At 39.7% G+C, this 22,554-nt stretch overlaps 1 protein-coding gene across 1 annotated transcript in view; it reads right to left on the bottom strand.

The window, feature by feature from the left end:
* LOC122809691 (von Willebrand factor A domain-containing protein 5A-like) overlaps positions 1-22,554 on the bottom strand; it is a 338,530-nt gene that overhangs the window by 15,145 nt on the left and 300,831 nt on the right. The window contains exon 6 of the mRNA XM_044081367.1: positions 15,418-15,547. Within this exon, the coding sequence (XP_043937302.1) occupies positions 15,418-15,547 (130 nt within the window). The remainder of the gene's footprint in view (positions 1-15,417; positions 15,548-22,554) is intronic.

A 22,554-nucleotide genomic window follows, 5' to 3' on the forward strand; every position in this document is an offset into this window, starting at 1 on the left:
TATATATATATATATATATATATATATATCTATATATATATATATGTGTGTGTGTGTGTGTGCATATGTATATGTATACGTATATATATATAGATATATATATATATATATATATATATATATATATATATATAGGTATGTGTGTTTGTGTGTGTGTGTGTATGTATATATATATATATATATATATATATATATATATATATATATATATATATATATATATATATATATATATAGATGTGTGTGTGTGTATGTATGTATATATATATATATATATATATATATATATATATATATATATATATATATATTATCATCTTCTTCTTTCAGCTGTTCCCGTTAGGGGTTGCCACAGTGGATTACCTGTTTCCATTTCTTCCTGTTCTCTGCATGTTGCTCTGTCACACCAACCACCTGCATGCCCTCTCTCGCCACATCCATAAACCTTATCTTAGGCCTTCCTCTTTTCTTGTTACCTGGTAGCTTCATCCTTAGCATCCTTTTCCCAATATGCTCAGCATCCCTCCTCAACACATGTCCAAACCAACATAATGTTGCCTCTCTGGCTTTGTCTCCAAACCTTCCAACCTGGGCTGACCCTCTAATATACTTATTCCTAATCCTGTCCACCCTCGTCACACCCAGTGCAAATCTTAACATCTTTAACTCTGCCACATACAGCTCAAACTTCTGCCTTTTTGTCAGTGCCACTGTCTCCAACCCATATAACATAGCTGGTTTCACTACCCTCTTGTAGACCTTCCCTTTCACTCTTACAGGTACTCGTCTGTCACAAAACACTCCTGACACTCTTCTCCACCCACTCCATCCTGCCTGTACTATCTTCTTCACCTCTCTTCCACACTCACTGTTACTCTGAACTATTGACCCCAAATATTTAAAATCATCCACCTTCACCACTTCTACTCCTTGCATCCTCACCATTCTTCTATCCTCCCTCTCATTCACACACATATATTCTGTTTTAGTCCTACTGACCTTCATTCCTCTTCTCTCTAGAGCATATATCCATCTCTCCAGGGTCTCCTGCATCTGTTCCCTACTCTCACTGCAGATCACAATGTCATCTGCAAACATCATAGTCCATGGGGACTCCTGTCTGATCTCGTCTGTCAACCTGTCCATCATCATTGCAAATAAGGAAGGGCTCAGAGTTGATCCTTGATGTAACCCCACCTCCACCTTAAACACATCCATCACTCCCACTGCAGACCTCACCGTTGTCACACTACCCTTGTACATATCGTGTACCACTCTTACATACTTCTCTGACACTCCTGACTTCCTCATACAATACCACAACTCCTCTCTAGGCACCCTGTCATATGCTTTCTCAAAATTTATAAAAACACAATGCAACTTCTTCTGACATTCTCTGTACTTCTCCATCAACACTCTCAGAGCAAATATCACATCTGTAGTGCTCTTTCCCAGCATGAAACCATACTGCTGTTCACCAATCATCCCCTCCCTTCTTAACCTAGCTTTCACTACTCTTTCCCATAACTTCATGCTGTGACTGATCAATTTAATCCTTCTGTAGTTACTACAGCTCTGCACATCACCCTTATTCTTAGAAATCGGTACCAAAACACTTTTTCTCCATTCTTCAGGCATCCTCTCACTTTCTAAGAATCCATTAAACAAACTGGTTAAAAACTCCACTGCCATTTCACCTAAACACCTCCATGCTTCCACAGGTATGTCATCTGGGCCAACAGCCTTTCCATTCTTCATTCTCTTCATAGCTATCCTTACTTCCTCCGTGCTAATCCATTGTAATTCATGATTCACTATCCGTACATCATCCAACCTTCTCTCCCCCTCTCGCTCTCTTCCTTCATCAACCCCTCACAGTACTCTTTCCATCTCTTCAACACACTCTCCTTGCTTGTGAGTATGTTTCCCTCATTATCCTTTATCACCCTTACCTGCTGCACATCTTTACTAGCATGGTCCCTCTGTCTAGCCAATCTGTACAGGTCCATTTCTCCCTCCTTAGTGTCCAACCTTTCATACAACTCTTAATATGCCTTATCTTTAGCCTTCACCACCTCTCTCTTTGCCATGCACCTCATCTCCTTATACTCCTGTCTACTTTCTTCATCTCTGTGACAATCCCACTTCTTCTTTGCCAATCTCTTTGCCTGTATACTCTTCTGTACTTCCTCATTCCACCACCATGTCTCCTTGTCGTCCTTCCTCTGTCCTGATGTGATACCAAGCACCTTTTTAGCCATCTCCCTTACTAGCTCTGCTGTAGTTACCCAGCTATTTGGTAACTCTTCACTGCCACCCAGTGCCTGTCTTAACTCATCCCTGAACTCCACTTCACAATTACCCTTTTTCAATTTTCATCATTTGATCCTTGGTGCACCCTCACACTCCTCCTCCTCTTCTTGATCACCAACGTCATCTTACAAACCACCATCCTATGCTGCCTAACTACATTTTCTCTGGTCACCACTTTACAGTCTCCAATCTCCTTCAAACTGGCCCTTCTCTATAAGATATAATCCACCTGTGTGCATCTTCCTCCCCTCTTGTATGTCACCCTATGCTCGTCCCTCTTGTTAAAATACGTATTCACCACAGCAGTGTCCATCCTTTTTGCAAACTCCATTACCATCTGACCTTCTGCATTCCTTTGTTTAACACCATACCTACCCATCACTTCCTCATCTCCTCTGTTCCCTTCACCAACATGCCCATTGAAATCTGCTCCAATCACCACTCTCTCACCCTTGGGTACAGTCATCACCACTTCCTCCAATTCACTCCAAAATTGTTCTTTCTCATCCATTGCACACCCAACTTGTGGAGCATATGCACTAACAACATTCATCAATACACCATCAATTTCCAGCTTCATAAACATCACTCTATCCGACACTCTTTTCACCTCCAAAACACTCTTCCCATACTGTTCCTTCAGAATAACTCCTACACCATTTCTCCTCCCATCCACACCATGATAAAACAATTTGAACATACCTCTGATACACCTAGCCTTACTGCCCTTCCATTTGGTCTCTTGCACACACAATATACCAACCTTCCTTCTGTCCATCATATCAGCTAGATCTCTCCCTATACCAGTCATACTGCCAACATTCAAAGTTCCAACCCTCACTACCACAAGCCTAGCCTTTCTCCTCTCTTCCTGCCTTTGGCCATGCCTTCCACCTCTTCTCCTCCTTTGGCCAACAGTAGCCCAATTTCCACCAGCACCCTGTTGGCTAACAGTACTGGTGTCGGTCGTTGTTAACCTGGGCCTTGACAGATCCGGTATGGAAATATTTACTGGTGACTGCATGAAATGATTTGGTGAAGTTTTACGCTGGATGCCCTTCCTGACGCAAACCTCCCCATTTATCCGGGCTTGGGACCGGCACTAAGAAATGCACTGGCTTGTGCATCCCCAGTGGCTGGGTTGTGAGTATGTATGTATGTATGTATGTGTGTGTGTATATATATATATATATATATATATATATATATATATATATATATAAAAATTATATAATTTATAGATGTGTATATATATATATATAAATTATATAATTTATAGATGTGTATATATATATATATATATATATATACATACATATATGTTTAACATATGTCCAGAACATGTAGTGGATTCATACCTCAGCACCAATAGTCGCAACCTCTTAGTGCAAGGGGATGTCATGTAAGTATTGCAGGTATAAATGTAGACTTTTGCAACTATAACAGGGGTTGTCTTAACAGAAATGTTGTGTGTGGGAAGTCACATCTGATATTGACATGTACATCATCGGTTACTGACAGACATCCTAAGATCATCATAGTACAGTACCACAGATATCACAGTAATGGTCCTGTGGAATACTGCAGAGATAGGACCAATACATGTGGACAGTTTGACACACTCTGGTCAGTCCATCGGTATACACAGAACCCCTTAGTACAAGACTTGTGGACTGAGCCTGACAAAATGGATGTTAACAGCCATGTAAATGGGGATATCACGTAAATACTGGAATAGATATGTTCACACAGTTTATGCATTTGCACACTTCCATCTGTCCTGACACGAGGTGCAGAGGTCTCAAGCCCACATACTACCCACTAGTTAGTGACATACATCTGTACAGCATCCCACTGCTTTGTCAGAAATACACAACAGTTGTGGTGGCCCAGCAGCAGTACATCTGACAAATATCTGGACATAACATCACACTGGGTAAGTACACTGAGCTGCTAGGCATGTCACAAAGCACTGTGCAAACTACAGGCAGACTGCCACAACACTGGCCTACATTTCTTATGGGGGAATACACATGTACCTGCAGATATAGCAGGCTGTACAGGCATGTAACAGCACCGAGTAACAAGACACCTGTGTGAAAGCGCATACCCACAACCAGTCTGAACACAGCCACAGCCACATATGGTAAGCATGTTTAATATTACAGTATATGGACTGTCTGATCAACACCATCCTCATATGTGTCACTCACACACTAACCCTACATATACTGGGCCAATACACAGTGTATTCCAATACCTGACTGTGGTATGGGACATGTGTTGGTTTGGCCCTACAAACATGTATACTGATAGGGTACCATAAACTGGAGCAGCATACATCAGATATAACAGGACCAAGAACAATGACCACACAGGCCAATGTACATATTCGCAACACACACTCTGTCAACAATCACCGTAAGTATGCAGACCTCACTACTGTACACACTACAACAGAATGTCCAGGTTTTTTCCTCAAATATAAGCCCTACTATACTTAACATGTCTAGCAGTCTGATATCTCACTGGCTTGTTATTAGGTATGATGTCAATAAATAATGGTGTACTGAACATAAACACCTCTTACTGTATAACATATATAGACATTACAAAAAACTCTTCAGTTCAAAATGATGAAAAAAACTCACATAGAAAGGTAGTAGACTTTCTGTACTTCACATTAAGTTCATCTGATACCTCATCTTCTCGTCTTCAAGGATACATACAATCAAACACATCCTACTTTTATATCAGGTGAAACCATCAATTAATTAATTAACTACCAAATTACCTAATGCTTTAATATAAACAAATGTATATATATATATATATATATATATATATATATATATATATATATAAATATAATATATATAAACATTATAAACATCGCCCATTACCTATGACCCACTAAAGTGACCCATGCATATTTAATAGATACATTTTCCTACTTTAACTATTTTAACTATTCTTATATTTATATTTCATAACATATTAAAACATTTCTAACACTTTAAACAGTTGATAATATAAACATAAGCATCTGAAAAACATACCTAAATATGAATCTAAACATAATCTACCTCTAAATTTAACCCTCTGGGCATCAAAGTGTCATAGTTTAAAATCATCCTGCTTTCAAGCACATTCAATTTTTGCTTCAACTCGCTAGTTTTTAACTTGAAAAGGTCTTGCCAAAACACTAAAGAAAAATGTGGAGTCATCTCCCCCTTGTACTGTACAAAAATGTTCTGCCACAGGGCTCCGAAAGTTTTTATTTCGAATATCACCCAAGTGTTCTAGAATTCTAACCTTAACAGCCCTTTTGGTTTGCCCTGTGTGCCATTTTATTTTTTCACATCCACATCCTACGGCATACACGACTTCATATGAATTGCAAGTAAACCTGTCCTTGCTTAAAACATTTCTATTGTTTATTAAACCTCCTGAAATTTTCCTAATTTTATGACAAACTTTACATTTCCCACAAGAAAATGAACATATGACTAATGCATTTGATGCAAACAAAGGCTTATTCAACAGTTCTTTGAGGTTAGAGTATCTTTCATGTGAAAATTTTACTATACCTGGAAATACATCACCAACTACCTCATTTAAACATACCAAATGCCATAAGCCCAAAAGCAATTCTCTCATTATGGGTGAAAAAGAAGAATATTTAGAAACAAAATAAATATCATGCCCTACAAAATCATGCTTAAGATTTCTGATCCTATTCTTACTTATTATTTGTCCCTGATTATTGTTAAACCAAAACTATTCATCTTCCAATGTCTTTTTTAAATCACGGTCCAAATTTTCTCTATCATAACCCCTAGACAATAGTCTCTCTCCCTTGTTTCCATCAAAAATGATACTTTATATTCCTCCTCAGAAGTGTTATGGCTGGAGGCACAAACACAGGGCCAATATTGACATGTTGCTGTGATAAAGTCATACATTTACTGGTGTAACGGGTTTGTTGTGACATATGTCTTCTGAGGGATATGAAGTAAGTACCTCTGATGGCTGTCACCATGTACTGACTGCAATCCTCAGACTATACTACTGCATTTCTAAAGACAGGTCATCTGTGACTAACACAACACATGTAAGACTCCAAACACTGGCCAGTCTGCAGATAGCCCTACAGGTGAGAGTTTCCTTAACCACATAACACTGTCATGACAGGTATTAAATCATGTTGCCCAGCCATATCCACATAAACCCTGTTAAACCAACATTACTTCAAATGTAGAAGAGCAAGACTTACATTCTGTACTCATGTCTGGAACATCCCCCTCCTGTTTGTTGGCCTGTCTCCACAGTGTATGTTGTAAACAGTATATCCCACTACCCTCTGTGATTTTTACCAAACACCGACAAAAAGTCCTGCTCACTGTGAATGAAAAGGGCCAATACCGACATGATGTTCCTAGTTATAGGAGTGTGTTTCCATAAAATTGGCTATGGGAATGTTACCTCAGCTGTTCCACATGCACTCAGCTAGTGGGGGAATGCAATTTGTGCACAGGCCATCAGCTGATCATGAGCTTCACTTACAAAACCCAAGCTGCTGCCTAAGCAAAGCAGGTGTACTTTTTCATATCCACCAGAGAGGGAGTGAGACAAACAGACAAAGTAAGGGGGTAGGAGAGTAAGAGCTAAACATGTTTGTGTCACACACTTACCAGTACGGGGTTTCAAAACCCTGCCTGACTATGTGTTGCTATTACATTTTTACGCAGTTATTGCATGTGCCACAGAGCTTACATGTTGGAGAGCTGTCCAAAGATATATTTGAAGCTGAGTGACATCAGCAACAGTGATAAAGGAGAGATAAGGCAGGTGTAGTACATGTGCATGCCCACAAAAGTAGGTGTCAAGCACGACACAATCACGCTCTCTCAGGGACTCACACACATTATCACAGTTGGCAGGGGCAGGCGTAGAATTCCTAACTAACTAGTTTGTTACACTACAGTATTACACAGGTATCGCATGCTCCACAGAGGTTATCAGGCTGATATATTGGCAAAGGTAATGTAAAGGTGACTGACATCAGAAGGCATGCTTCAGTAGGGCAATGAGAGGTGTAGTGAATGTGAATGGATTCCAAATCATTAATCTCCACACACACACACACACACACACACACACACACACACACACACACACACACACACACACACACATATGCATGGGTTTTGTTGTGCCAGAAGGGAGAGGTAAGGCTAGAGGCATGTAAGTGGATAGAGATAAAAGTAGTGTATGTACAAAGTACAAGTCACGCCTCTCACAATCATAAATCACACACTCAGGGACCTCAGGGCATACAGGCACAGTTGGCAGGGCCCTAGAATTCTAAAACTAACTAGTTACACTACTATATACATTACACAGGAGAATATCAGGCAGATATAGGGGCAGGTGATATAAAGGTGAAGGACATGGAAAGGTGACATCAGAAGGCCACAAAGTAGGGGTCAAATGGTAGGTGAAGGGAATGTGAATGGATTCCACACACACACACACACACACACACACACACACACACACACACACACACACACACACACACACACACACACACACATTTGCCAGTACTAACATGCATGGGTTCATTGCTTCACAGGTGTGTAGTGGTTTGCTGTGCCAGAAGGATGAACTAGGCTAGGCAAGGGGTATCCTTTGGCGTCAGGCCACATGACAATGGTCTGCAGTTTGGCTCAGGGATGTAGTCCCTCAATTGGCCCACACAGGTGGGTATTGTATTCACCATCCACTCATCTGGGTTACTATTGTGGGTGGCCAGTGCTGTGCAATGCTTGCCATGTATGTGTACTATATTCCATAACATGGACGGTGTCTGGGATGTGCACATGTCCCACATGCATGTTCTGTGACATGTGAAAGTGTACCTGGCGTGTCTGGAGCATATTGTGTGGACAGGTTGTTATCATCTGATGTGGCATTCCTGACCTCATGCGGTGAGAACTGGCTATGGAACTGAGGTTGATTCTGCACCTAAATTGACAGCATGATACAGGTAGTCACTGGTGTTAGTGGCATCTGTCCATACAGGGCATGTGCATAAGGTATGGTATTTCCTTTTTGGGTTACATTTGCTGATTCTACAGCTTTTGCAGGCATCCAATGGGGAACATAACAAAGGACCACTGTAATCAATTAGTTGCTTATTGTTGGGATGGAACAGGGTGCTATGTCCTCTCTAATCCACTGCAATCACACCATGATTACTATCTGTGGGCAATATTCAGGGAACTACCAACATAGTGGTTGTTGCCTAGCCAAGTGTGTTTGTGTATGAGACATGGGTGAAGAGTGCTCTCTGGGTAATACAAGGTTTGCCTATATTGTTCCCCAGTCCATAATGTCACATGTAAGAGTATGGATTGTCTACACCAACCTCTATGCTGTTTGACATTGTGACGTATAATATGTCCTCCATATAAGAAATGTGCAAAACCCACCCCACAATGAGTCCTGTTATTATACAATCTCAGCTACCTCCACCCAGGATACTGATGACAAACACACACTTGACAGTGCTGGGATTCAAACCCCTATGTAGCTATTTATTGCTACTACAGTGCACTGCATTTATCACATGTGCCACAGAGCTTATAGGACTACTCATTCCCCAAAGGAGTATTTCAAGTTGAATGACATCAGCAGACTTGCCAAAGTAGGGCAATGGGGGGCTTAGTGTGTGTGAATGATCATAAACCATTCATCTGGGAGCATGCACACAGCACTCAGTCACACATAGGTTTACATTTAACAGGAACGTGTATACAACTGCTAGATGAATAATGAGTTGTACAGTCATGTTACACAGCTATCACAAGCATCACAGATACATAACATAATAAGTGTGGGAGCATGCCCAGCATGACCTTCTGTATTAAATGTGTGAATCCATTCCAGGTAGGTTGTACTTTAGTGCAGGCTTTTGTGCTCTACACCTACAACTAGCAACCTGTTTCTGCAGGATATCTGTAGATCAGTTGACAATATGGGGTCACAATGGCCAAATGATATTGGGATACTGTAACTAATTGTGTCTGTGCTGCTTCTGCTACATGGTTTTGGTGTTAGCAGAGATATTCAGACATATGTACTGTTTTACACTGTGATGTTTTATATCATCAACTACTGACAGGTATACATATTTGCCTGTAGTAATTTCATGGGGAACACAAGATGAATGAAGCTGTGTCCAGTATTGTGGTCTGCAGCCTGCATATTCTTGCACAATCATGCCATTCTGGAGGGAGAGCTGCAGACACTTGCTGATGGGTCTGTCTAAATGGTTCAGTACCTTGGTACTGTGGTGGCTGAGGATCCCATGCTTGTACATCCATCAACATGACAGTCTGGCCATACCTCACAGCTGTATAGATTCACACAGGTTACCCAAAGGCAGGGCTCATATTTCTGGTCATTACCCCTTCACATTGTGGTTTACGGGCAGGTTTGTAGCCACCCATTTCTGTGTTTGCAGGCAGGGATAGTATGTGCACACTTCTGAGTTTCAGACTTCACACACTCCATGGCGTCCATGCTTCTACCCCCCCCCCATTATTCTATCCTCTTCTGAACGTTATGCAAATGTTATCTGATAAGTATCCTATCATTTCATCCCAGAAGTATTTAGGGGTTGGGCCACAGTTCATGCAGTAGGACATGGTGGACATGCTACTGGGATTTGTCAGCATGGCCTTGGATTTGTGTTCTGTGGACTGTGTTGTTGTTATTTGGAAGTCCATGAGATAACATACATCCCTTCATGGTATTAGAAATCCAAAAGACTTGGAGAAATTAAAAACAGCAAATGCAGTACATTTACATCAAGAAATGAAAGGTTAATATTGGAAGCCCAAGATAGTGGGCTATGTACATGCTGGTTTACTAAGTCCATTGAACATGTGGGAGAAACAGACATATGTAGGTTTTGTGGAACTGAATTGGAAACAGTCACACATCTTATTGCTGGCTGTGATGCTCTAATGGCAGAGGGACTGTATACTGAAAGTCATAATAATGTGCTGAGATTGTTACACTGGAGATTGTGCAAACAGTATGGTATTGAAGTGGCTGAAAAACATTGGAAACATGAGCCACAGAGAATCATAGAAAATTATGAAGTTTATATCACATGGGATCATCCAGTACCAACAGTCTAAAAGATAGATGCTAGAAAAACAGATATAGTGGTCCAAGAAAAGAAGACAAAGTAGCATTGCTCATTGAAATCACTACACCTAGTGACTACAGTGTCTTGCGTACAGAGAGACACAAAGTCATAAAATACCTTGATCTGCAGGCAAAAAGAGAGCCATGTGGAAGAAAGATACCCAGACAGTTCCAATAGTAGTAGTAGGAGCAACTGGTCTTATAAAAAAGAATTTACAATCATATTTAGATATGTTACCAATTCATGTAACACCGTACGAATTGCAGAAGGAGTCATTACTGGGCACATGCTGCAAAGAGCACTTTTGGCTAACATCAAAGAGTGAAATAAAACTAATTTCATGAACTTTAATCGTACTTTGACTTAGGAATGGGATCCATTCCTGTTATGGCATTAGAAACCCAAAAGACTTGGAGAAATTAAAAACGGCAGTACAGGTGAGACACAGGCCTTTGACAGAGGACTGTAGGGCATTTGGTGGTAATGCAAGCCATCTGTAGCAGGCTGGTGCATTGTGTCACTACTACAGTCCCAGGCTGCAAGCCACTATATTCCCCTGGAGTGACAGGGTAGGTGTGCAAGGTGTTAATGTCAATAGTTTCTGTCCTTATTGATCCATTGGTGTGGATGCTGGCAGGGTGCTGCTTACAGCTAGGGACACACCTGCATGGGACACCTCTTCAGCATGCTAAATTCTGTTGCTATTCCCATACAAAGGTGGGGGTCATATTGTACTCATTCCCAACAGCAGGGATAGGACCTGTGAGGTACCTGTGGCTAATAATGGGGTGAGCTGGGTGCATGTGTGCTAGGGAAGCTACTTGCAGCTGATTCACAGATATACGTGAGGCATTCTACTTACGCTGGCTTGTACAGGAATATCAGCAGTTTCACAGTACTTCATGCCTGTGCCTTTTGTGGTCTGCCAGTGTTTGGCCAATGACATCAGTATTCCTTACTACACAGCCAAGTAATGTGCTGCTAACCTGTATGTACAATTCCAAAGGTGTGTCCATTTGACAGTAACATTTTATACACTCTCTGTCTAGGGTGCTTCCACTTGTGTACTGTTTGTATGTCTGGGCCCACATTCATGACATGTCCATCTTTCAGATGGTGACAGATATTACATCTGAACAATTAGCATGGATTACTGCTGGATTGTGTCTTGGTGAGATGCATTGTGTTTGGCACTGCAGTTGTGAGAATTTGGCCCTGTCATCAACAATACTGCCATTGGCCACCACGACACAACCCTCCATGCCTACATGCTGACCACTTTCACACAATATACAACACAGAACAACCTAAAACACAGAGCTCTGCATATTGTACACGTGCTACAATCTATCCTGCTACTTTGGCCAGCTTAGGTAATCTGTGCTCCACTGTTATTATACCTACACATATGTGTTACTACATTTCTACATAGGATTGTGGAGGGGGGGGGGACATCTGACAACTGTAAACATTTACTATGACTGTACTGGTATTTCAGGTACTCCATTTCATTCTGTATTCTGACCTATCATGCAGACTAGAGGCATATCAGTATACTACAGTTCTTAGGTTTTATTGACCTACATTTCAGTTTCAGACTTCTTACCCTTCAGAACTAACATCCCACTGCCTGACCTGTTGTAGTCTGTCTGTGTAGGTCTGGAGGGGGGCTGTTGTCCATAGCCATCAATCAGAGGCCTTAGTACAGCCTTTCTTTGTTTGTCTACACCTGTCCTGCTGGCTGAGACTGTTCTTGGGTATATGAGCCTCACTGACATGCATGTGTGTGTCCTATGGACACAGATTTGGCCTACCACATGTCCTGCAGTGGGTTTTATCACCTTGTCTAGTACTGCCTACTAGGTTGACACTAATATTTGTTACAGATTTCATGCTGCCGATATAGGTGTCTACTATCTGCTGCCATCCCATTCAGCCACCTGATTCCCTAACATGCTCACATCCATACCATGGATACAGGTAGCAGAACATACTACTACATTCAGCAATTAATAGTGAGTGTGACTTACCTTGTGGCTGTGCCAGTATTGAGGATGGTGCTGGAGGGCTGACTATGTCGGATGCACATAGTACAGTCCCTATACATGGTTAAGCACAGGTCGTGTCATGTTTGGCATCCCTTTTACTGTATGTGCACGTCAGAGTGAGGTGTCATTCACTGGTTCCTACCATGTCAGTGTATGTGCTATGCATTGCCTCTTTGTCAAGGCTTGGGCATACTGGGCATGCCTCCTTCTGCCTACTAGGGCAGGCTCAGGTTGTTCCTCCTCCAAGTCACTCTGTGCCTGTGCAGGCCTTGGCAATGGTGGGGGGCTTTGTGGCCCTGCCCCATGCTGTTCCTGCTGCAGCTGTTTCTGCAGGATCATAATATGTACCATGGCACATACAATGACAATTTGGGAGCATGTAGCTGGTGAGTATTGCAAGGCTCCACCAGATATGTCCAGGTACTGGAACTGTGACTTGAGCATCCCAAACACATGCTCTATTATGATTCTGGTCTGTGCGTGTGCCTCATTATGGAGTTCTTGTTCATGTGTGTGTGCATTTCTGATGGGTGTCATCAGCCACAGCTCCAGTGCGTAACCAGCATCCCCCACTAGGTGGCCATAAGGGATGTCCCAATTGGCAAATCTCTGGTACAGCTGCATCATATGCCAGATGTGGGAGTCGTGATAGCTTCCAGGGCTGCCAGCACACACATTTATTATAATGCCCTGGGCATTGCACAACCTGGCAGTTGATGGAGGAAAAGCCCTTGTGGCTTATGTAGACCCTACCCTGCTCACTGGGTGGTGCTTTGATGTGTATGTGTGTGCAGTCTATACCACCCACTACCTCAGGGTATTCTGTTATTTGGTAGAAGAGACGCATATTGCTGGTCAATGCCTCACGGGTGTCACGGAAATATATGTGCTCATTGGCATGTGCTGACATGGCATCCAGGAACTGGTGGAGTACCCTGGATGCTGATGCCTGTGAGATCCCCATAATATCCCCAGTTTGCCTTTGGAAGGTACCTTTGGTTAGCATTCTTAAGCCTACACATACCTTGGTATCCACTGGAATGGGTTCCCCTCTGTTGGTTCTGTGTGTGAGGCATGGCCTATTTCACATGTTGATTTATGAGAGCGAATGCAACCTCTATCATTTTGTTGCTTTTGTTAGGTAACATTTCCCCATTTGTGTACACCAGTGGTGTAGAGTTTGTGAGAAAAAGCAGAGGGAAAGGTGTTTGCATAGTTTATAGAAGTGTGCTGGGCTGGGCTGCTGTCTGTGTAATTGGCTGATTCTGATACATTTCACCTGCCAGCTATGCTAGTTCTTCTTGATTACCTTCCTACTGCTGTTTTCCCTTCCCATTCCCTTCCTGTTTAAATCCCGAGGTGAGCCGCACAAACCCAGTGCTCAGACGTGAACAGAGCTGCTATTTCCTGGCTTAATTTTTTTTGTTTAAAACCTGGTGCGAGGTGCGCACACCCATTCAGGCAATGTAAAGAGTGCCAGGCAGCTTCAGACACACACCCTTTCTTAGCTCTGCTAAGCTAAGGGCAAACCCGAGCCACAGAGCTCCAATAAGCTTACAGTATGCCTTACACACCCCTCTATGATGTCAGCTAACTCTTAGGCTTGAACCATGGTTTTCCTGCACCTACACAGTTAGATGCAGGCTAGCCATGAGGGGAAATCTGTGATTCAGTATCATTCCCCTCATTTGCATAGAATTGCCTGCCAATGCCTAGTTACAAGTCTGACACTGAGCCTTCCCCGTTGGCAACCACTATTTACTGGCCTTGTTGTCTTCTGCCTACCATTGACTATAATGGCAACATTGTGATTCTGCATAAAAAGCTTTTTTCAAGGTTTTAGTTTTATTTTTGGGCCAATCCCGCTTGCGCACCACTGCCCTATGCTTAATTTTTTATTTTGAAACTGTTTTCTATGCCAATGGCCATATATTTGGCCATTGGCATGCCTTCCACATTATATACACCCTTTATTTGGTGTTGTCATGGCTCCGTTTTGTAGTTTGCAGAAATGTACTTGGTTACTAAACGAGTACATTTCTGCAGATTACGCTAATCCTGCACGGACGGCTGCCAGCTTCCTGGATTGCTAATTCACCTCATTTGCATGTTTTTTACCTGCAAATGGGGAAATTAGCATACAGAAGCTGAGTCCATGTAGGATTAGTGCAAGAGCGCTCATGCACATCCCGGGAGCTTGTTCCTGGATCTCTGGGCAGCCATATTGCCACCAGCAGCTCTTGCACTATTCCTGCATGCTGTGCAAAGCTTGCTGAATCCCGTGGATAATCTTTAGCTTATAAATCAACTTCTCGTTCAACATACTCCCCTTTTATTCTAATTTCAGTCCTGTTCAGTGACAAAAAAAATGTTACAGTTGTTTAGATAATGCTATTTTTTAACATAATGTAGATTTTGTTTAAAATATCTCTTCAGAAAGAGAAATGTACTGGACACTACATTTGCTTCACAACTAAATATACTGCAGACAGAATATTTGTATGATGCATCCACAAAGCATTGCTAAACCTTCTAACATAGCATAAACAGCAGTGACTCATGATTTTATGTAATATCATTGAGCAAATTAAACACAGGCTACAGAGCACTGCTGATATTCATGTATGATAGGAACTATATCCTGGGCAGGTTTGTGAAACAAGACTGGATAAATGCTGCAATGAAATGTGGATTTGGATGTCCCCTTTCAGTGCTTTACACCATTTTTTTTTATTTTTCTAGTAACACATCTGAAATGAAAGAAAAACAAAGTACATACAGCTTGAAAGTTTTAGAAAGAACAGCTGTATAAGAAGTATTTAATGCTCTTACCTGTTGCCTTAGATTTCAGCCAGGTGACAGCCTTTGAAGCAAGGAGTTCACAATCATCTTTAACATTTGTGCCATGACCATGAAGCCATATTAGAGATAAAAGTGTTGCCCAAAGAGTGGGATCCACCTTCTGAAACAAAAGAAAAGAATGGAAAGTGCAAACGTTTTACTTCATTGATCAGGTACTGTACAATGTACACTTTCACCATGACTTCACAAAATTAAATAAACTCATATGTACACACATAAACAAGCAAACAAAATACAGCTGAGTTTAATCATTATTTTCAGATGCCAGAGGATACCTCTATATTTCCATATTTCTTAACTGATTTGTTAAACAATAGTGTTTTAAGTGAGTTTTCTTATAAGTTGTAATTTAAAACTGACTTACTACTTTATTATGAAAATTACATCTCTGCATTTTATGTCTTATTGTGCAGATCCTGTAAGAATACTTCCCTAGATCATGACCTGGGTAGCTGTAACATAATATTTGCTAACATTTCTTCTGTACCAGTACTGCTAAAGGATACCTTCCTGACACCTTCTCCATCATCCATGGGAGAAATTGCAGCACAGTGTTAGGGAATTTTGAATATACTTATCTATCCCCCACTGCAGGTTAGGTCTTAAATAAGCAGTACAACAAATGCAAGTCTTCATATCTGCCCTATGTGCATCAGTGCAAACTCATGTTACTGTCAATGTTACATGCAGCCCAGAACTCCCTTCTGTGACAAAGCCACCCACCATCTTCAGTAGAATGTGCTTTCCAATGGAATCCCCTCACTACCCCCCATATGGATGAATAACCAATGGCTGCTCACTCCAAATTCCTCCAGGAAGTATCTCAGAGACGCAGGCATGTTGGCAAAATCTAGGCCACTGCAGCATACTCATGGACAAATCTTCTATAACATCAGTGCCAGCCGTTAATGTCAGAAATGAGCCAGAGACAGAGTTTTGCATATCAGGTAGCCCATACAGCTTAGTGACCACCCAAACTCATCAGTTGTTTCATAAAGCACTCCTTATACTGAAAAAATGAAAATAGCAGTAAAATAGCACTGCATACACAAAGTACAGAGTTACACATTTTTGTAACATTTATTTTAATATAAGGCCCTTAAAAGAATTACCATATGCATATATTTGTTTTGATTCTAATATATTAATTTGTTTGCTTACTTTTTTATTTTATGCACTATATAAAGTCCTGTTATTTAGGACATCACTACACTGTTCTGGAAGCTAAACAATTTATTGATTGGATGACAACTCTGCTGTAAATGAAACAAGGTCTTGCAAATTTATGCTGATATGTGATAAAATTGCATTGAACAACACAGTTATTTTAATTTATATATGTTCTGTTAACTGGGTTGTCCATATCAGTAGAGTATTTTTATTAGATGCCTGGAAGGAAAGCTTCATCAAAAATACACGTAAACCTTCAAGAGAAGATATGTCAGAAACTGGGAAGCATCAAAAGAAAGATAATGCAGTACAGAACCAGAAATGCAGTCATTATATTTCCATAAACTCATAAAACTAAATTACATGCACAAACACACAAAATTCTGCACTCAACAAATGGTTAAAAAGATAATGCAGTACAGAACCAGAAATGCAGTCATTATATTTCCATAAACACATAAAACAAAATTACATGCACAAACACACAGAATTCTGCACTCAACAAATGGTTAAAAAGATAGCCTCTGGGACCAAAAATATCTGAGGTACATAGTGGGAAGGGCTATAATCCTTTGCTGATCACCTCTTCAACCAAAAAAGCATGCATTGATGTTCATAAGGCTTAGCAGGGTAACCATTTTTAATATATACAATGTAAAATGAATTACTAAAAGGATAGTTTTATGATTGTGTAAACAAAATTCAATTAGAAAAAAAAGTACAAACTTAGTATTACATTTTTGCAATTTACTTCATTGCAATCCCATTTTATACTGTTAACAATAAAACTAATTTTCTCATTTCAATATGAATTAATAATAATTTATTGATTTTTAAATGTTTACTAAATGTTCCTTGATTAGTTGAGGGAGGAGAGTTGCAAAAGATCCAATATGTAGCTCTTGATACAAAGTAATAATACAGTATTACATCCTAGGTGCTGCAAAAGCCATGCTATGATGTAACTAACAAATAAGACAAGCTATCCAAATTAAAAAAAAAACAGTTATTTTTAGTTGTAAGCAAGACCACTGCCCCACCTGAAAAAGTCCAGTAGAATTTTTGAATTTTGGCATTCTGGGTACAGGGACAAGTAAGGAATATGACTGAAAGTGACATGCTGTACCTGCTCAGTAACTCAATAGGGCCTTTATTTGTTCTTTTTGTTCTTATATGAATGTGTTTGACTGTATCAGCAATTAGCACTGTCTATGAGTTACTACTAACAGCCTAATTTAATACAGGCTGGTGGTTTCAGATTTAATTGATTTTTAAAATGTATGCTTGATACTGTAGTTTAGGACAATTACATAGATGCATACCTCTCAACCTCTTAGTGCAAGAAATCTAGACAAGGTGTATAAATAGGGACGGATTTTAAATACTGCTCTCCTAAACTTAGAAAGTTGCTAGAATGACAGCATTTGTGTTAACCTACATTTTCTGAAGTCTGAAACTCAAATGTGCGTCATTATTCAGTGACTTCAATCCTCAATGATTTGCCAGAAACCAAGTTTTATGTGGAACAGACCAAAATATGTGGCAAAAATGGACATTTTTTTGAACATCTGGACAGTTGACAAGTATGTACAGATGTGAAATAATAAGACAAAAAGCAGGTTTCTCTATGAGTGTTTCTTTTTTAAAGAAAATTGAAAGACAAGGTGTGTTTCTGACTTGGTTTAGTTCTTTGTCTCCTACAGTGATAGACATAGATCATCTTACATTAATATCATTCTAGTAGGTTATAACACATGAAATAACAGCTTTAGAAGAGGTATAAAGTGATGCCACATGGACATTACCAAAATGTATGCTTCCAGGAGACAGTATTATTGGCAAAACATGTCCAAGATGTAGAAGCAGATAGCATGTGATGGAGATTTGTTTTATGACAGTAAGAATACTTGTTTAAACCCTGCCAGTAAAAAAAACTTCCAAATGGGAGATCCAGTGTTAATGCTAACTGAAAAATCAAAACACTTTTATCAAAATTTGTGATGATATTTATTTCCACATTTTATCATAAGGATTAAAAGTAATTTGTGTTCTTTTTGGTTAATCACCCTGTAAATGAATGGCCTTTTTAAGGAATGTCTGATGTAGTAAAATAAGAAAGAGTAGACAAAATCCTGGCTAGTAGAAATCTACAGAAATAATAAAAGAGTCACTAGTTTAGCTTTAAACAATGTAAAGTGAATTATATAACCTGGGACAGGATTAGTATTCAGAACGGTAGTCATCTTTTTGTATTTGCATCAACATTATGTACAAAGATGTGCAAACGTATCCATAATTGATCCAGAGGTACTGTACTGCAATTTCTATTACTAATATCTACACACTGTTTTGTTGATGCAAGGCAGATATAAAGAACAGCTGTGTTTTCACAATTCAGGCCTATTCACGTTGAATGGATTTGGTAGTCAGGGCTATCATAGCAGCCAGCTGATTTCATGTTAGTTGATTAGTAACATTTTAACCAAATGAAAACAGTTTTAGATTTGAGCTGCTAGGAGTTATGCACACAGATCAGGAAAACAGAGCTTTTCTTCAGGTCTTGTTATGTATTAAATTATTTGTGGATACCATTAAAGTCTTCCACTGGTATATATAGCTTAAAGTAGCAGTTACTGGCTTAAGACACACTACTGAAGTTGGTTAGGGAACAATCTGCAATGGATATAAGAACGTGTAACAGCATCATTGTTAATACAGCCTGCATTTTCTTTGTGAGCTTTATAAGTGTACCATTTACTGGTTTGATTCTTTGTCTGCTAAGTAATTATTTTGTAAGCATTCAACTATTCAGCGAATGTTATGTTAAATGCAGGCACACAAGTATTTAGAATTCTTATTGCAGTTAAATGTACATTGCTTTCTGATTTTGTGTGTGTGTGTGTGTGTGTGTGTGTGTGTGTGTAAGTAGAATTTAGTGTTAATTTCTCATACTTCCATTTATTATGGACCCTGAAGAAAAATTATTAAGTGAGCTGCAAGAATCTTTGGTAGTTATGTGGCCACTCATAGGTATGTTAAATAGCTATATAGATAATGAAACAGATATGAGCAGTGACACATACACAATATGCTAAATATCTGTAAATGCATAAATTTCAAGCAAAACACAGAAGATGGACAAATCATGACCCATATAATTACTAGTCTAAGTATTTCACCAATGTTAGACTCAGCTATTTCAAATATTTCCAGTTTGATATGTCTATGGTAGTATACTGGACTACAGGGAATGAAAGATCAAAAGATCAATGTTGAAGGGTTGCTTTTAACCATATTCATAATAGGAAATTAATAACAAATAAGAATAAAAAATAAATATATAATTAAATATAAAACCTGATTAACAGTATATCTTGAAATGTTACTGTAAGACAATAAGTAGGATTGAGGGAATTTAGAAATGGAAATTTCAATACAAATAATGAGCACATTAACATGAGGCAACACAGTTCTGCTCTGATTTTGCATCTATCCTGTTTATGTGGTCACATACCTTGAGCAGATTCACTTTAAAAAATTAGTTTTCCCTGCGGCTTTCGATATATGTGGAGTATATAAAACTGTTATTGGCACAGGAAGGTTTTTCCAGTTTGACTCCAAACGTGATACAATGATTTTCTACCAATTTTTACAGGACATGAATGTTTGCTTACTACTTTATGTGTAAACATAACCTGATTATACCAGATCTTGTTTTTGGGGTACATTCATATTAACTTACTCAACACATCACAATATTGGGTGTAGCAGAAGTGAAACCCACTGCATATCATACTGTTATACTGCATATAGCTTCAAGTATGTGGAACCCAGGTTTATTAAAATCTTCCATGGCTAGATTAAGCATGTAAAATGCATCGAGTTTTCGACTGATTTCCTTAACTGTTGTGTCAACAAGGTCTTTGCAGTTTAACTAATGATTTGCTAAAGTACCTAGGTACTTCTAACTTTGTACATGAGCAATGCAGTTCAATGTAGTTCTTCTACTATTAGCAACAATTTTATCTAGTGTGTCCTGTGATTACTGCTGAAACAGTCTGACCTGTTTTTCTCATTAGGAATAATTTGATTGAGACTTGATAACTAACAGAATTAAAAGCATTTTGCAATTCTTGTAGAAGTGAGTCAGCATATTTTGCTCTGAGAAGAAGAGTGATCTGTAAATTGTGAAAGATGTAGAACTTCTGTATAGATCGATAATATGAGTGACTTGAGTACAGACCCTTGCAATACCACACTACTCAACTAGTAGTGAACAGAAATCACATTTTGAAAGGCAGCTGCTTGCATTTACTCTATGATGGAGGCAGGTAACGAACCAGCAGAAGGGTCCTTCACTGCATTCAACAACCTTAAGGCAGTATAGTAGTAAAGCTTCAGCTACAAGGCCAACTATTTTCCAGAAGAAATGTAACAGCTGTTAGATATCCTTTCTCACAGCATGACTTTTGTGTGAATGCTGTGTTTGGTCTTGAATTCGGTACAGATTTGTGCCAGAGTGTAGGGTTGAAGGCAGTATGCAAATTTAAGGTGGACGTGTCAGTTTATGGGTGAAGGAAAGACTGAGCATTCCTTTAACACTGAACCTTTTAAATAAAAAAAGAAAAAAAAAATCAGTGCTTCAGCCGCCATATCATCTGTTGTAAGAATGTTAGAAGAAGCTCTTATGACAGATTTATGCAAGGTGTGTTTTTTTACAAATCTAATAATAATAATAATAATACTTATTTGTTAACCAGGTAGGCACACTGAACACAGAGTTTCCTTTCAGAGGTGTTCCGTGAGCAATGTCTAGTTAAGCAACTTGCATGAGGTCACACAGTAGGCAAATAAGGGCTGTGATAATCAAACCATGTAGTACAGGATCTACAGCTCGCAACCTTAACCTCTGTCTAGATTAGATGTGTCCAACCTGCGGCCCACGGGCCGCATGCAGCCCTCAGAGCTTTGCCATGCGGCCCTCTACCTCTAACTCCAACATCGATATATGCATGCCCCAAAACACTTTTTTGTTGTGTTTTTAGCGCCCGTGACCTGTAACTCAAACATTGGTATGCACATGCACCAAAGCATCCTTCTAGTTTTGATTTTGTTTGCGCCAAAGAAGGGTCTGTGTGTTCGCGCCATTATTTCGTGCCAAATAATCAATCTGTGTGTTCTTGCTGAAGAGTAACTCGTCTATGGATTTTCTGCCATTGCCTTTTAAAGAGACAGCACTTAACCTGTGTTAATTGGTAAGTATGGTGTGAGTGAGTGCATGCATGAAAGCAGAATGTTTGTGTGCGTGAAAGTAGAAGTGTGTGTGTGTGTGTGTGTGTGTGTGTGTGTGTGTGTGTGTGTGTGTGTGTGTGTGTGTGTGTGTGTGTGTTTATGTGTGCATTACAGAGAGACAGAGAGAGACACATGCACAAATAGGCTAATGTACAAACAAGCTAGCTCACAAATGCATCCTACATTAAAAGTACACTTTCATTAAATTGCAGCTTTTCTGACAGGGAGAGTGTTGTATTGAATATGAAATCATACCTCTCAACTGTATGGATTTTCAAAGAATGTCTGGATTTTTGCCTCATCTTCCAATTTGTGTCTTTTGCTTAGGAAATAAAAGTAGTCATCCAAGGTAATGCAGTCCCAGGGAGTAAGAATGAGACAGCAGCCTAGGGTTAATGGCTCAGTAGTGGATTGACTAATGTGGGACTGTAACATATAAAGTTTATTGTTTTTTTTGACAAACAAAAAAATCACCCAGTACTCTCTTGTCATTGGTGGGTTCTAAGCAGTGGTAGATTGGACAACAGTAAGCATAACTTTGGTGGATCAGCAATACTGGCAAATCAGGTGGGCACAATGTCATTTTTTAAATGTTGGGGGTTTTAGTGTGTATGTGTGTGTTTGTGTTGGGAGTGCTGCAATAGT

Source organism: Protopterus annectens, chromosome 8.part0, assembly GCF_019279795.1.
Source record: "Protopterus annectens isolate FY-2018-M chromosome 8.part0, PAN1.0, whole genome shotgun sequence".
Lineage (NCBI taxonomy): Eukaryota > Metazoa > Chordata > Ceratodontiformes > Protopteridae > Protopterus > Protopterus annectens.